We start from the raw sequence: 16,860 nt of genomic DNA on the forward strand, positions 1-16,860 counted from the left end.
CGTGTGACGTAGGCGAGCGTCATGCGTGTGACGTCATACGTCTGGACGGCAAGCAATAATGCCAAAACACAAGATAAGTGGTGATTAAGAAAATATGATTACGTTTAACTGGTGTGGGTGACTCAATATCGTTCAAATTTTTCACTTTTCAACTTGTATCGGTTAGATTACTGGTGAATATATAGAGTTGAAATAAAAAATCCACATCACTACCAAAACTAATTCAATTCTGCTTTAAAATGCCAGAAAAACGAGTGGAATTCTTAAAAATGAGCTCAACATTTATTTGGATGTGAAGCTATGACATGTTAAAAAAACATTTTTACGTTCTGCTTCAAAGACGAAAGACGCAAGAGCGATGTCCGCATCACAACAAGTCGACATCCACGTATTATGAAAAGGGAAGACTTGAAGATGATTGCGCAATCATTCAGAGTCACTGGCATCGCTGGAATCCGACGCCCTCTCGCTGGCGCTGGCACTCGGCGCCTGAGCCTCCGAGTGCTCGCTGCTGTGCTCGCTGGGAGCCGGGGAGGCGCTGAGACTCCTGACGCCGCCTCCGCTTCCTCCTCCTCGCTCGTCGTCGTCGCTGGCATCCTCGCCGCTGCTCCTCTTCGGCTCGTTGTCGCTGTCGTCGTCATCGTCGCTGCCAAAGATCTCCTCCTCGTCGCGCAACTTGCGGGTGCGGTCCTCGCCGCTCTCGCTTCCGCTCGACCGCCTCCTCTTGTTCGTAATCTTGGCTCGGTCTCGGTCTTCATCGTCGTCGTCCTCCTCTGGCGCCCGCCTCTCTGGCTCTTCGTCGTCCCTGTCTGACTCGCTGGCGGAATTCTCTGGCTCGCTGCCGCTGCCTCTCTCTTTGTCATCGCCTGGAGGGGTTTTAAAAAAATTTTTAAAAAATAAATAAAAACATCACACGTTACTTACGTTATTTAAACAAAAGTATAATAAAATAATTACATTGGCAATTTTATGTAAATTTCTGAATAATTGTATTTTGGGGCCTTATCACAATAAAATAAATATGGACAAAATATCAAATGGGATTATATTTTGAGGATTTAAAAAAAACTGCTGTCTTGAGAGAATAAAGGATGACTCACCAGAGTCCTTGTCCATGTCCATGTCCATGTCCATGTCAATGTCCATGTCCATGTCAATGTCTTCCTCTTCATCCTCGGGCTCGTGGTTCTCCAGCTGAGCTTTTCGGGCTTCCTGAAAATCAAACGAACAGAGAGTCATCAGCGGTGCGGGGAGGAGGAAGAAGAGAAAAAAAAAAAAATAGTCTTTGGATGGTGAAGACTGACCTGGGCCTCTAGCTCTTTCTCGTTCATGTCTCTGTGCTTGCACACCAACACGGCGTTGGTGGTGGACTGCGCGCCCGCCTTGGCTCGCCTCTTGCTCAGCCGCACCCTGGGCCACACGCGAATCAACAACACGTGTCAACACGCAACACCGGTTAGCACACGCAAGACACATTGGACCGCGCCGAACCTTGTTTCCAGCTCGTTGTAGTAAACCCCGTCGCCATCTCTGAAGATGAAAAAGTAATTCTCCTCGTAGCCCTTGCTGGCTTTGTTCTTCACGTTCCAGTTGTACTCCCTGGCGATCTTGTAGTCGTAGCTGAAAAGGAAAAAGAAGCCACCTGATCAACACAGCGTACCTAATGAAGCGACTTCTCGTCTCGTCTTCTCTTACAGATCCTCGGGCATGTAGTCCAGCCCCTCGTCGCAGTCTCGCTTCCGTTTGCGAAGCGTGTCCTCGTTGGGCAGGAAGTAGGCCACAAACTGGTTCCCTTCCTCGTCCATCATGCCTCTGCGTGCATGGAAAGTTGTTTGTCACTCAACCTCAATATATTTTGATCATTCTTTTTTGGCCGCTACCTGATCATGGCTTGGGACATCATTTCCACGCCTGCAATTGCCGACATGTCTTTGGGAGCGGGATCCGAGTCGAAGATGACTTGAGCGCACGGGTTGATCCACATCTGCCGAGGCACGCGGACGACATTACGCGTCGGGAATACGCAAACAGTCGCCACTTTCCTTTTAGTGACGCTTGGTGTCACCTGAGCAGATGGAAAAGTCCGAAGCTTACCTTGAAATCCGGGAAGACGGGCAAAACCTCCACAGGAGTAACTCGAGGTTTGCTGTAGTGCTGAGCGATCTGAATGAAAAAGGCGCTTTTAGATATGAAAGTGAGAAGTACCGTAATTTTCTGACTATAAGTCGCACCGGAGTATAAGTCGCACCAGCCATAAAATGCCCAAAAAAGTGAAAAAAAAAACATATATATGTATAGAAGCCGCTCCTGAGTATAAGTCGCCCCCCCACCCAAACTATGAAAAAAAAAACGCGACTTATAGTCCGAAAATTACAGTACCAATCTTTTTGTGTGATAGCAGTAAACAAATCCAGTTGTTTCTTTCAAACTAGCAAACTTATCATGTCACATTAAGACTCTTCCCCAAAGATGTACACTAGAAAACAAACCTACAGCTGCATAAAAAGCAGGATCACAGTAAAATCATTTCTGTGTACCCCCATCTAGTGGTCAACACGAATATTACACTGAAGAGATGTGTTAGACCGAAATGGAATTAAAAAAAAAAAAAAAGCATTGCAGTATTGGTGTCTGACAAGCGACTGAGCCCTCACCCCTTTCTGTGCGTCCTCAAAAGTTTTCTCAATGGCGGAGATTTGGCTGTCTCTATCCTTGTAGATTTCCTCTTCTGTGAACTGTTGCTTGACAGACACGCCGATCCTAAGCACAACCCACACGATGACTTCGTGCTGGCTCGCAGATAAACGTGCCATGCCACTCGACCGTCAACTCACTTGACTTCCACTTTCTCATTGGAGACGCCGTATCTGTTGAACTCGGTGGAAATATATTCCGTCTTTCTCATCCAAGGCACCACCTTAGCGTGCTGCTGGGATCTTAAAGGGTGGAGGGCAAAAAATAAAGTATGAACATCTGTAAAGGCGTTTCAAGCAATCTGGGTGAGCTCAGCTTTTTTTTTTTTTTAACCTCTTGGAGCTGGACGGAGCCTGGATGTCCTCTTCTAACAGTTTTTCATCAGCTGGATCCAAGAGTACTGAAACAAAAATGTGCACGACAGATGGGTTTGCAAAAGAATCACAAAATACACTTCAGTTGCGTTTCATTTCTAGCACAACTTCCAGTGGAATGGAGGCCATGATTAAAGAAGCTTACTGTTTGGGTCTATACGGTACGTATCCGGGTTGATGAGATCGATGGTGACGCCGAGGTCCGGTTCGGTCAGAAGCTCGTGCTTATGCTGTTTCTCCAGAGATGTAGCTTTGTACTGTACAAACCTGTTACCGTGGCAACAAGAAAATGACTAACTCTGTTTACATCCATAATGGTAAGAATAGAAAGAGGCAATGACAGTACCTGTTCTGATCAAACGGGTATGTGATGAATTTGGGGTCAAACGGGATATCGGGCAGGCTGTTGCAGTATTTCACCCGACAGACCACACCTGACCTGTTGTGGACACAAAAATATTGTCACAAATTATTTGACATTTCCATTTAAAGTAAAACAAATTTACATATCAGCACGACTTACCTCTCAGGGACAGTTCTGTGTGATGACGGCCGACTGAAAGAAGGTAAAAAAAAAAAAATTGATAATTAACCAATCAGAATGAATAATATGTCATCGGCCATGCAAAAATTTCAAAATTTATTAGTTTGGTCGTAGTAGTTTTCAATTTGTTTTATGTGCAGCTGCGAGATTCTATCATCGAACTCCTAAATTTATCACGAGATTGCATGAAGTTTGACAGATGCTTTGTTATCCTGGTACAATGGGTGTATTATGAGAACAATGGAGATGCATAATTAATTCGCCTTTCAACAAAACCAACAATTACGCCATATTTGCGAATACGAGACTAATAAGTGACAAGTTAGCTAGCTGCAAAGCTAGCGCCTAACATGTTTTACCTGTGGCCGTCCTCGCGTTGTGCTTGCGTCTGAATCGTCGGCGCCATTATAGGACGAAGCGGCTTCCAAAGTGAGAAATAATATTCTCCACAAAAACAAGTGGATCCTCTGAATAAAGAGGAACACAAAATTATCGAAATTTACCCTCCATTAAGCGAACTGTGTCGGAAGTGCTATACCGAGATGCTCTTAAAATGTAGTCAAAGATTTTGAGAGCGCCCCCTGTTGTCTATAGTCCTGTAACACAAGGCTTGGGTTCATTTGTTTTTTGTCTTGTACGTCACGGCTTTCGGGTAAATCATGTGAAAAGATACTAGAATAAATCATTTAACAAACACATTTAGTTTTATATTTATTTGGTTAATTATAATTAATTAAAATTTGAACCAAACAGAACTAATTACATGTTCAAATGAAATATTTTACATCCATATTTGAACCGCCCACCCCCCGTCGTTCTTGATAACAAAAGACATCACATGATGTTTGTATTCGACCATGTTTGGCTCCAACATATCCAATATGTACATTTACAAGCTGCATAGAACGGCACTAATCATTTCTCCATCATCTCCAAAAGTCAAAACATGAAGGCAACAGGTCCCGGCAGAGCTCCATCCATACCCTTTGTTCCGTGTGCATCTATTGCAGATAAGTATTAAAAAATGAACAAATAAAGGCAGCACGGTGTGGACACACACATCTCAAAACAGTGCATTCAGGAGGTGCTCCCAGATGTTCATGTCCAAGGGCTACATTTCTCTCTGCAAGTGGGAATTAACTCTGTGAAGAAACACAAGGTAAAGTGAGATTAAAAAAAAAATGCTGGTCTGGTATCAGGGTTGAAGAATAACATGATACATCTTTTATTTATTTAGACTTATTAAAACATGAACTATATCTGCACAGCAGGTTAGTTCACTTCAATTTCAAAAGGTAGCATAAAAACATCCCCAAATCGCCTGTTAGGATTTACAGCGGGTATAAAATGTGTTAAAATCACAGATTTTTGCGATTAAAAAAAATGTAAATGTCTCACCCATCTTCCCAAAGGTACAAGGCTCGATCATGGTAGAACACCGCGAGGAAGAACCATACACTGGTCTCCACCCAGAAGATGACAAACAGGAACCATAGTGACGTGAAAATTAATTCGCACAACATCCTGAAAATAAAAAGGGAAGAAACAATTACAATGACAACTATCAAATAGAAGTAACTCTTGACGATACAAAACAAATCCGACTTAGCTGTAGCATTCTAACGCTAACTAGCTATTAAATCAGGAATTTTCAAATTTGAGGAACACCCTTTTTGTTTTCAGGATTAAACATTTGAGCTCAGGTTTTAAGCGGACATTTTCGCCCGCACATGTCGAAGGTTAGGACATAGCACTTTATACCACAATGTTATTTTGCCACCATTTCGCGAGGCTGTTATTAGCTTTGTGGCTAATGTTAGCACACGATCGTGTTCTTGCGTACATTATAACAAACGTACTCACTCAAACGAGTTTCTCTTCGGGTGGCATTCCTCCGCTCAATCGTTAAAACATTTGTTTACAATGTTCGTCATACCGCACGCTGTGATTACTTCCGGTCCACGGACCAATCAGAACGCAAACCTCATGAACGTCGGAAATGCAATGCGCACACGCTAAAAATAAAGTAAAATATAAAATAAAATTAGACAACGCCGTTTATACTAAAATTACTTTATTACAGCTCATTTATTTTCAATAATCCCTCTGCCAACATAATGGTACATTATAATACAAACAAAATAGTAGATTTGATTCTATTCTTATTCTTTTTAATGAATCTTTTTTTTTTTTTAATACAATCCGAATCGACTTTTTAAGTATTTGAGCATCTCGTTATGTGTAGCATCTTCATAAACTCTCATGACCATCTATACAATTTAATACAGGTTACAAGTTGTAGTGGTAATGCGCCAACAAAAAATAAAAATACTGACATCTTCAAAAGAAATGCAATCTCTATCTTCTCACTGGATTTGTCACCAAAGCGTGCGGGGGTGTGTTGGCCTCTGGATCAGATGTGACAGCTCACTGAAGGGGGAAAGGGGGGGGGGGGGGGGGGGTCAGGGGTCACCACATGGCAGCATATGGGCCAGGCAACTATGGCACAGTGTTTGGACCACAGAAGACTTTAGCCCTCTCTTGTCTGTTGCCTTATTCAGAATCCTCAATTTGCGTTCGTTCAGTCAGTCAGTCAAGTCAGTCAGTAAGACCCCCTGCACCCCCCCCCCCCCCCAAAGGAAAAAGACAATTAAAAACACATCCAGGTTGGTGAAGCGATGAGACATTGATAACCATCCAATCACACACAAACAAAAGTGAAAGTTGGCATGGGGTCGGTGAGGTTCTGCTGTAGAAAATGGATGGTTAAGAGTAATTCGCTTTTCTCCAAACTTTGTATGACAGAAAGTTGTCATGGTAGTTTAAAACATGGCGGTAGTTACCGGTGCTTGAAATGGCAACAAGGTGCTTTCATTTGCTTAACATGGTGTCAAACTCAAGGCCACGCATTTTTTTATGGTGGCCCGGCCCACTAGAGCAAATTGGATCTAATTGGGTTTAATGTGATTTTGGCACAAAGATTTTAATTTTTTTTTTTTTTTTACTCCACCAAAACACTCAACACAAATTGGACAATAGTTGAACACTTGGGGGGAAAAAAATAATAATTGTGGCACACAAATTAAAATGTAGAGATTTGTAATTTTGGGGGTTAATTTCTATCAAAGGTCAAATCTTCACATTGCGTCGTTTTTGGATATTCTATTGCATGGAATAAGTATTTTTAAATTCGATGTCAAACGTTTGATGAAGTTCTTGACCGCACACTTCCTGTTTCAGATCTTTTGGCTTTGGTCCCGTCACCGAGCAACACCCTGTTTTAGCACTTTTCTTGGTGTCAACTTTGTTTAGAATTTTTACACATTTATCCTGTTGTCATCGCATTTATTAACATGAAAAATATTTATTTCAGGAAAAAAAAAAAAGCAAATTATTTAAAATGAACAATTTGCTTCCGAGATGCGTCCATCACAGTTGAAGCACACCGACATTGTAAATTAGAACTCACCATTCTTGCTAAGTGGGTAAAACAAAAAATCGTATTTTCCACTTAGTGATTACAATGTGGCCCACAAAAAAAAAAAAAAAAAAATTAACAGCCCCTATAACAGTTTTGTCACGCAATGCAGGCTGCTCCTGCAACGTGTAAAATAAACAGCTAAGTGCTTCGACGCCACATTTGTTCATACTTGCGTGTTCCCTCACAAACGCACACGCGTGTGCTGGATTCAGTCAGCGGCGACGTGTTGTCGCACCTTTTGCGTTGTCGCCGTGGCACCCAGCCTGCTGTCATGGTCATGGCTTTTAAACAATTCCACCAAGTTGCTCAACCGACAAAGCCACAACTCCAAATTTGGCTCCACACGTTCAGCCAACGCGGCGGCGGCTTTCGACCGACAGGCGCCGCATCCCTCCGACAACGCTCGTCGACCAGGTGCTTTCACCAAAATAAAGCAAATATTTACTTTAAAAAAAAAAAAAAAAATCTTGCATTTAGCATAAAGTGCTTTGAAAAGGCAGCAGTTTTTTTTCTCCTCTAAAAAAAAGGCACTGATAAAAAAAATCACGATCTGATTTTGATTGTTTTTGAAGGTAAGTGTGTCACTGTGGACACTGATATGTCACCTCAAAAGAGTACCACTGCTCTAAAAGAACTACTATTAAAAAAAAAAAAAGACAAAAAAAAGCACTATTTACACATTCCTCTCCACTTCTCACAGTTTCTTTTTAAGACTACTCGGCACATCACTACGGCGTGAACTTCTGAATATAATTGGAACTTGTGGAAATAAGAAGGATCCTAAGAATGCTCAAACACGCACCCACACTCTGCAAAACGGGGCTCTTACATTTTACACATATGGCGGAGTCTATTTCAACATCACCCAAAAGAACACGAGAACTTCCTTGAAATGGGGGGGGGGGGGGCGGTGTACACGATTAAGCATGAAAGGGATTTAGCAGACTCTGAACATATAGGCCTAATATGTTTGGAATCAAACAAACTGAAAAAGGCACCGTCATCAAGCTTGCGGCCTTGAACTTGAGAGGGGGATTTTTTTTTTTTTTTGTGGTTGTGACTTTTGGCTGGCGGCGGTCTAAAATGAATCCCGATGGCCATCGCAGCAGGCTGGCATTACAACACTGTCTCCAAGCGCAATCAGTACGGGCCATTGGGGGGAGGGGGGGGGTTAATATTTGAATATATGGTGATCTTTCAACAGTGTTTTCATGTGCAAAATGGGAGCCGTGAAGGACAATGTAATAATAATAATAATAAAAAAAAAAGGTTAGCGGGTATCAGTAAAAATGTGCTGACGTCATAAACCTAAAGGATGTGAAGGGGGGGGGGGGGTCTGCGTCTATTTGCAGACCATTTGACCTGAGCAACATTGATTCAACCACACATCCACGTGTGGGTGCGCACAGTAGAAAAAAACGAAGGGAGGGAGCGGGGGAGATTTCTTGGCTGCTGCGTTTGGTTGCACTTGACACGTGCGCCAGCGGAGCAACCCGAGGACTTATGTGTAGGACAGGTGGGACCCGTTGGATATTTGCGAGGTGACGCTGGTACTCCTGCTCATGCCCTGCTCGCCGTGGCCCCCGGGCGGTGTCCTCCCCATTCCTTGGGGGCTGTTTTGCACCACGGCGCCAGTGCGGGACACGAGCGACGCGCCTGACGGGTGACCCCATGGCTGCGGAGCCCCTCCTACTTGCACGCCTTGACCCCAGCTCTGCGGCGTAGGTGGCCCACCGGGACTGGAGTGATAATGGCGGTGGCTGCCTTGGCGGCTCGACCCCCCCGCGCCCGAGCTGCCGCCGCTCCAGTGTGACCCGTGAAAGCTTCCTGACGACGGCGGCGGCGGCTGCTGCTGAAGATGGACGCTCCAACTTGACGGCGATCCGGGAAAGCTGTGGCCGAGGGACTCCGGGGAATTGGATAGCACCATGTTGCTGAAGCCCAGGCGCATGCTCTCAGAGTCGAAGGCCTCCACTTCTCGCGCTTGGCGCTCCAGCAGGCTGCGGATTCGCTCTAAGCGATTGTTCTGCAAGGACATCATCTCCTCCTCGATCTGAAAGGCAACAAGCGGTCAAAACCACCATATGCAACTACTGAAAAAAAAAACAACATATTACAGTGACCCCTAGATTCCATTAGCTAGTTCAGACGTTACTCTCAGGTGTAATTCCACGTTTGGCCGCTTGGCGGCAGCCCACATCTGTGCTTTTGTTGGAGATTATATAAAGATGACTAATATCTCAGTCCTCCATCATCTGTGTTTTACAATTTATGGGAATGGTTATATGACGAGTTTGACAGAACGAACCTTTTGTTCCAGCAGCGCTCTGCGTAGCGACACCCTCTGTTCCAGATCTTTTCTCTCGCGCTCGTGCTGCGCATCCGTCTGCATCTTGATCTTGCTCTGATAGGCGTTGAGAAGCTCCAGCTCCTGCTGAAGCTGCATACGAAGGCCCTGGCCCTGGGACTCTTGAGTCTCATCCAGCCGAAGCTGGAGATTGAGAAATAATTTAAAAGAAGAAGAATAAAACACCATGTCACGTGATGAAGTTGTTGGGTTTTTTTTCTGACGTATTGCTACTACTCACCGCCTGAGTGGACAACATCTCGTTGATGGAGTGGTCGTACTGCTCGGCCAAGATGGCGAGTTTGCGGTGCTGCTCCTGCTTCAGGCGCTTGAGCACGGCCTTGTGCTCGGACTTTGGTGTGGTCTCCAGCAGGTGATTCCTCAGCGCTTTGTACTGCCGGGTCTGGATCTTGCAGGTGTCCTGGAATTGCTTCTTGATCTGTAGCTCTTTGGACTGTCAAAGAAGAAGAATTTAGGACTGAACCGCTGATCATGAACCTCATTTGTTCCAGGAGGTCATTTTTCCCCAAATCTAAATGGATAGGATTTTATTAAATATAAAAATACACCAAGTTGTGAGGAGAGATCATGAAAATAAACACAATTAGCATTTTACAGGCTTTGTCCAGTGAGCCAAAATTTCTGATACTTGAGCAGATCGTGATATCGATTTGAATTACCTTGAGGCTCTTGGGCTGCTGGCGGACCTCCATGACGTGCTTGCGTCTCAGCTCCCTCTCCCGCCTCTTGTTGTACTCCTGCTGGTTGGTGAGCTCCGTCTGGTGCTGCAGTCGGATGAGCTCGCCCCGCGTCCTCTGGATGGTGTTGAGCTGGCGGAACTCCAGCTCCTGCATGGACTCGTGGTGCCGTAGGAGCATGGCGTGCTCCAGGTCCTTCTGGGTCTGTCGTTTGTTCAGCTCCTGGTTGCGGGCACAGAGGAGAACGATGGGTAACGACATAAAGGCAATCGAGCGTGGGATCAAATCGTGTCGCCCCTAACCTCGCGCACTAAATCCTGCTCGATGTTGTGGCGAGCGATCAAAATCCTCCGTTTGAACCTGCGGGACTCCAATTCCAAATACTGCCTTTGTCGGCGCTGCAGGTTCGCCTCCTCTTCGGCTTGGAAGTGCTGGAAGTTCTCTTTCTGCTTGGATAACCACTCCTGCTTTTCCTTCTTGGGCGTCGACTGGTTTTCGTTCAGCTCCTGTTCAGGAGGAAACCGCGTGAGAGGTTTGTTTGTGCTCTTCACCCCTTTTTACGAGAACGTAAACCACCGCGATAATAATTACAGTCAATATTTGTGTGGAAAACTGAAATAGTAGTCGGGCTAACTAAGACAACAAGGGTCCTGGATTCACGACCTCTTTCAGTTGTTCCTTGCGAAGTTTGTACTCCCGCTTCTGTGATTCGAGGAAACTGTTCAGTTCCTTCTTCTGCTGGCTCTGGATGTGCTGGTGGAATTTCTTCTCGTCGTTGCTGAACGTTTTTGTCTATTGAAAGGCAAAACGCGTTAGTTGGCAGAGGGGAAAAAAAAAAGCGGATGTTTTGCAACTAAAATCACTTTAAGACATACGTCCTTCTCCATGGAGCCTTGGTGCTTCTTGATCAGCTTCTCCATCTCCTGAGCGAAGCTGTTCCTCTGGTTCTCCAGCTCCTTATCCAGCCGCAGTCGGTGCTCGTCCATCTCCGCCTTCAGCTTGTTCTCCAGCGCCATCAACTGTTTCTGGTGCTGCCGCCGCATGCGCTTGTACCCCAAGATCTGCTCTCGTAATTCGGAGTCCTGCTCGTGCTCCTTGATCTGCCGGGTGAGCTGGTGAACATGGCAGAAGAGCGATTTTTGCCGTGGTGCTGGCTCGACACATAATGAGGTCGCTTTGCCTAATTGCGCGGTTTGAAAACGACATTTACCACGGAGGCTGTGCGAATGGTCGCAAAGTGTTCACGGTTGCGTTTGGGCCGCGGGGCGTTGGCGGGCTGGGATTGAGGCTCGGATGAGCGAACGTGAGGTTCAGAATCTTTCTTGTTCGCTCCTCTCTCCTGAAAGTTAAGCACGGCAATTATTTGTAAACAGTAGATTACATTTTGGACATAATAGGCAGAAAATATTTTTGAAAAAATGGATTTCAAAGAACTTAAGACATGTTTTACCGGTTTGACGTGTTTGACGGAGCTGTTGGACATGACAGTGTGGTCCCCCTCCATGTCCACCTCGCTTTTGTCATCTCCGGCGTCTGTCAGGCTGTTGACGGAGCTGCTCTGGGAGCTGGCGCTGATGGACATACTGGGAATGGACTGGTTGCTGCCCACACTGTTCACCGTGCCCGTTCTGCCCACGCTGTGTTCCGGCTCCTAAAAATAGCCCGACGTGTACGGTGTCAAAAAACAAACGCGCTATATATTCCAATGACGGCGACGGAAAAGGATGCCGAGCTCGACGGACCTCCTCCTCGTCCGCGGCTTCAGTCGCGGGGCCGTTGTGGGCTTCGTGAAACAAGAGCTTCTTCATTTTACGATACTGCAAATTGTCCAGTTCCCGCACTGCATCTTTCGTCCGATTGATGAGGTCCAGCAGAACCGATTCGGGGCGTTCACGCTGGACGAACGCGTGCTGAGGACGGAAACACATTGTGTTCAACTTTTAGGAATATGGATTTTCCAGTCAGTGACTTTCTTTGTGCTGACCTTTAAGAGCTCCTCGGAGGTGGGCCTATCTTGGGGACATTTCTGCAGGCAAGAATCTACAAAGTTTCTGAAATAATCCGTCCTAAAAACAAAAACAAGACGCGGTCAGTTCCGGGGCGCTGAACGTGAAAGAGAAACGCGGCGGCTGCTCACCATTCGCTGGACAGCAGGATGGGGCTCTCATTCTGCGCTATGTGATATAAGGCACTCATTGCATTCATATTGAAGAGTGGCGGCTTCCTCTCAGCTACAAACAAAAGACACACACGTCAGGCTAAATCAGAACAGCTCCCAGATTTGAAAAAAAAAGAAATAAACCACGGCTTTACCTAATTCAATGCAGGTAATTCCCAAAGACCAAATATCCACCTTGCCGTCGTATTGGCCCTCATCCATAGCCAAGATCACCTCTGGGGCCATCCTAAAACAAAAAAAAAAAAAGCAGATATCAGCAATGACTGCGTTTACAAAAAAACAAATGCGGCGCTCAAAAGCTCGTGTCGTTGGGCTTACCAATATGGCGTCCCAACAAAGGAGTTGGCAGGACAGGCGATGGAGGCCGAGCCGAAATCAGCGAGTTTCACCTGGCCTGGCTCTGTCAGCAAGATGTTTCCTGCCTTGATATCTCTGTCAAACACACACGAGCGGGAGGGGGGTAGTGGTGGGGGGGGGATGAGTGAGTGATAACAACTCTGCTTAGAAAACAGAAAGCCCGAGGCCATCGGCGCTTGCAACACACGCTCCTGATGAACACTCACCGGTGAATCATGTTGTGGGAGTGAAGATAGGCCAAACCTTGAAGAGCGCCGTGTGTAATTGCGGCAATTTCCACCTCTTGCAGGGGCTTCTTGTGCACTGGAGAAAGAAAATAACCGACATGCAAATCCAGAAGGGGTTCAGGGGTTCATGTGTAAATTGCTCAACTCCCACTCACCCTCTAACAGATCTGAAGCAGAGCCTAGACAATACTCCATCACCAGCTGAAATAATACACAAAATAAAGTCAAAGGGTGTATCGAGTGTCTCGTTAAAGGCTTCCACCGGTCCAGCAGAGTTGGAACATCTTCACGGTGCTTCTCACCCAAGCCGTGTGTTCTCGCAGATAACATCCTTTGTACTCGATGCTGTTTGGGTGTTGTATCCTCTGCAGGAATTTCACCTCCTTGATTATGTCTTGCCATTTCTGAGGAGCATGCAGAGGGAAAGTAAGTCAGAGGGCAAAATAAAAACAGCTAAAGACTACGCTGAGAACTCTCGGGAGTCCAACCTCGCTGGACTGCTTTCCGCTGTAGGACATCTTCTTGATGGCCACCACCTCATTTGTTCGCACATCTTGTGCCTGAATGACAAAGCGAGCAGGACACTGATGTAATCACTTTTGTCACGCAAGTACGTCATGAGCTTCTTTCTCCATGTCTTTGCTTGAACCGGACTTTTGTTTTTTTTATATAGATACTCACAAAATACACAGCGCCAAAACTGCCATGTCCGATTTCGCGTAGGTCCGAAAAGAGCTTCTCCGGATCTTCCTTAAAGAAGAGCTCGGCAATTTCGGGGTCCTTTAGGCTCCCCGTCCGACTGCTGTTGGGCATAGTGGGGAGGTGGTAGTCGGGGGTGAGTTGATGCCGCTGCCGCCGAACTATCCGGGTCTGCGACAGCGACTAGAAAGCCCCCACCGACGGCTCATTTGCAGGACAGTCGCCTCATACGTGGTCACCGCTGAAAGCAAAGAAAAAAAAGTAAATACATGTTGCAATTCCATTCGAAAAAATTCTATCAGCTGCCAAATTTGAATGAAATTTCAGGAGGGGGGGGGGGGGATCACTCCACATCTTACGTTTTTTACCTTTCTGTGGTGACCCAGAGTTCAAATTTCATTTCAAGCGAGTAATGGGAACAAGGTCTTAAATTCAGGAGTGGAGGACATCCTAGGGTAGCGCAAGATAAGTGGGTTGCCATGGCGACAACTCTAGTCATGAGATCAGGAGGGCCGTGTCCTGAAAACCCTCACCTCACACCGCCGCCAGTTGTATGCGGACAGAGCGATGTCACCCCCCTGACAAAAGGTCCCGAGGTGACAACACACTGCCTCACTTGTCAGATGCCTGGCTGAGACAAAGCATTCCAGTGATGGGACTTCTCGTCAAACCTGTACGCTCCTGGAAAACATGTCCTCAAAGCTACCACGGGCTAGTCTGGTTTTTTGTTGTTGTGTATCGTCACATGCGGGGGTCTCTACGTTTTAAAAATAAGTCGTTGTAGCTCGCTTCAATTCTAGACAAGGGGGGGGGGGGGAGATTAATGTGAGAAAAGAACTTCTTTTACGTGTTATTCAAAATTACATACGAGATCAACAAATCCTGTCAAAACTTTCATGTCGCGGGGGGGCTATTTATGCCCTCTCTTGCAACTGCCATACAGATGTCGTGTGTAAAAAAAAAAAAAAATAATCACTAAGGCCCGCTCAGATGATCAGCTGCTAGCAGACGCAAAGTCGCGGCGGGAGTCACAAGACTTTTCTTTGCCTGCCTGGGACAACTAGCGCCTCAGATCAGGCTATCGTCTTCTAACACTAAACAAGCCGCAACTCCAAACAAAGCGAGCGGCAAAACCGACTTCTCGTCTCTGCCACAGCTTGGCCTTGCGTTGAGCTAGTAGAAGCCAGTCACCATGAACCCTCATCATCCGAGAAGAGACGACCGAGATGATGCCTGCCATTACGAAGGCTGGCTCACCAAATACAAAGCTCCACCCCTAAAACTACCCTATAATTTTCTGGAATTCTTAAAGAAAGCATGGCACAGACGTGTTATTAAGACACCTGTAAGTGGTTTATATTATGTAAAAAAAAAAAGCATATGGATGCCTGGGGCCCTCTTTATTGCCATTTTTACCACCACAATTGGCATGGAACGAATAAGTTTTAGGGCCACAGTACGTGACGACATTCGCAGACGACATGCGTGAACGCCGACCACTCGTACCTTCTTCACGCGTGTCACCTTTTCGCGCAGCGGCACGCACTCGTGCAAGAATGCGGCAGGACGAGGCGACTGAGCTGGAGGGTTTCTCACCACTTCCTGTTCACATAGCTATAAGGCAATTAGTACTCGAGTATCTTCGTATTAGACCTTAAAAGGAATTAGCGGTGTCTGAAAATAAATGTCAAAGGCAGTCGTTAGTGAGCGCACTTCGGAAAAATGGCAGTGTCGTATTGTCATTTATTTATATATGTGAATCCAATGGCAATATTTCACGTATTGCGGTTGGGTTGATTCCTCAGATTTGAGCTCAAGCTTATCAACTGCCAGAACACACTTTTGGTAAACATATGATTAAACAGATTAGTCATTTCCTTTTGACACACAACTTGGGTATCAAAGGCTTATATAGTTTCGTGTTACGGTATGTGGAAACATTCATTACGTTACGACACACATATGTCGCAGTTATAAGCGAGATCATGCTAACTGAGTAGCCCACTTTAACCAGCAATTGTCGCCAGCCAAACGAGATTATACCTGTGGTTAGTGAGTAGACCCCCCCACCCCCCCAACCGGTGAAGTTGCAACACAAGTAGCTTTAGAGATTATCTTATCCTTGTCACTTTTCTACGACAAACTCTCAGGGAAAATAAATAAACCCACTTATCCGTGTTGCAAAGCGTTTCAAATCATGTGGTTTGGTCAGATCCCCGGACAACTAACTAGCCCAGCGTTGGCTGTGATATTAGCACCGAACTTGACGTTAGCGAGATTAAGTTACGTGTCATATGATAAAACAAGACCAACAATGCGCGTAGTGTTCAAAACCGAGCGTGTCGTTCGGCGATTGCGAAATGGAAGGAACAAACATTGACTTCGAGTTCGTTTGGTAGCGATAAGAGATATTCGGGGGCTAAGCTACACGGATGTTTGCTACGTTAGCTTAGCCACGTTAGCTCCGAACTCACCCTCCTGTGACAGGCCAGCTCTCAGGCGGTGCTGTAGAAATGTCGTCAAATTCAAAACATTCAAACAAAAAACTACGTGTTCCGTTCTTTCTCATTCCTTGGCCCTGTGGCCGAATTAGCCTGTCGGATTCTTGCGGTTCTCTCGGCTGTCACTCGATGGACACAGGAAGACGACGGAGTAGATTTCGGTTAGAAAAAAATATGACGAAAGAAAAAGAAAGAAAATCAAGAAAAGAGCATACACACCCTTAGAAGTGACTTGGGTTGCCAGAATGGTCGAATCCCACTCCCAGGCAAGGCAGGTCCAAAGATGGCTGCCGAGTGCTGCCTCCGCCGCCTCCCTTGTCGTCAAAAGAAGAAAAAAAACAAGTTGAGGGCAATAACGTCAGTGAAGTTCAAACGGTGCCCAAAAAACGGCCTTTTAAACGAGCCACGATCATATCCGAGGTGCGCTCGAGTTACGTCAGAAAAAGGCCGAGCACGTCAGCGTGGTTTAACTTCGACTTGGATGGAACGAACTCAAGTCAGATCCGAGCTTCGACGCACTCGAGCAGTTCCGCCCTGCCTGTTGCACTCAACTCTCTCTGACCCACAAACACGAGGAGGTGGAGACATTCCAGGCCAATAACACTTCATACACTACCTTTTTTTGTTTCTCTTTAATGCCACTCTTATCGATCCATTTCTCCATCCAATATATCTGACGAGTGAAATCAAAGATCCTATTCTGACCTTTATTTTACACCAAAAGGTTGGACGTGAAGGGTTGCGTAAGTCTGACCTTAT

General features: G+C 45.8%; 2 protein-coding genes across 5 annotated transcripts; both read right to left on the bottom strand.

Annotated features, from left to right (window-relative positions):
• Positions 1-260: 260 nt before the first annotated feature.
• paf1 (PAF1 homolog, Paf1/RNA polymerase II complex component) lies at positions 261-4,187 on the bottom strand. The gene is made up of 14 exons (XM_061281958.1): positions 3,972-4,187; positions 3,592-3,624; positions 3,415-3,507; positions 3,214-3,335; positions 3,028-3,094; positions 2,835-2,936; positions 2,655-2,760; positions 2,095-2,163; positions 1,881-1,984; positions 1,696-1,812; positions 1,492-1,620; positions 1,305-1,410; positions 1,101-1,212; positions 261-866 (listed from the first exon to the last, which is right to left on the bottom strand). Exons 1-14 carry the CDS (start codon positions 4,016-4,018, stop codon positions 427-429), a joined length of 1,647 nt encoding a protein of 548 aa, XP_061137942.1. The 5' UTR covers positions 4,019-4,187; the 3' UTR covers positions 261-426.
• Positions 4,188-4,310: 123 nt separating this feature from the next.
• Positions 4,311-16,659, bottom strand: taok1a (TAO kinase 1a). Of its 4 annotated transcripts, XM_061281955.1 has the most exons (23): positions 16,321-16,659; positions 13,583-13,841; positions 13,390-13,461; positions 13,204-13,305; positions 13,057-13,102; positions 12,881-12,977; positions 12,636-12,749; positions 12,452-12,543; positions 12,276-12,369; positions 12,123-12,204; positions 11,881-12,048; positions 11,589-11,789; positions 11,349-11,477; positions 11,014-11,250; positions 10,802-10,930; positions 10,441-10,644; positions 10,121-10,360; positions 9,682-9,894; positions 9,402-9,584; positions 5,476-9,146; positions 5,011-5,136; positions 4,673-4,754; positions 4,311-4,613 (listed from the first exon to the last, which is right to left on the bottom strand). In XM_061281955.1, exons 2-20 carry the CDS (start codon positions 13,712-13,714, stop codon positions 8,595-8,597), a joined length of 3,087 nt encoding a protein of 1,028 aa, XP_061137939.1. In that variant the 5' UTR covers positions 13,715-13,841; positions 16,321-16,659; the 3' UTR covers positions 4,311-4,613; positions 4,673-4,754; positions 5,011-5,136; positions 5,476-8,594. The 4 variants fall into 4 exon arrangements, with proteins under 4 accessions (XP_061137939.1, XP_061137937.1, XP_061137940.1 ...); XM_061281953.1 differs by having other exon boundaries at positions 4,311-4,754; XM_061281956.1 differs by having other exon boundaries at positions 4,311-4,754; positions 5,472-9,146.
• Positions 16,660-16,860: the final 201 nt, after the last annotated feature.

This window comes from Syngnathus typhle, linkage group LG6 (genome assembly GCF_033458585.1).
Source record: "Syngnathus typhle isolate RoL2023-S1 ecotype Sweden linkage group LG6, RoL_Styp_1.0, whole genome shotgun sequence".
Classification (NCBI taxonomy): Eukaryota; Metazoa; Chordata; class Actinopteri; order Syngnathiformes; family Syngnathidae; genus Syngnathus; species Syngnathus typhle.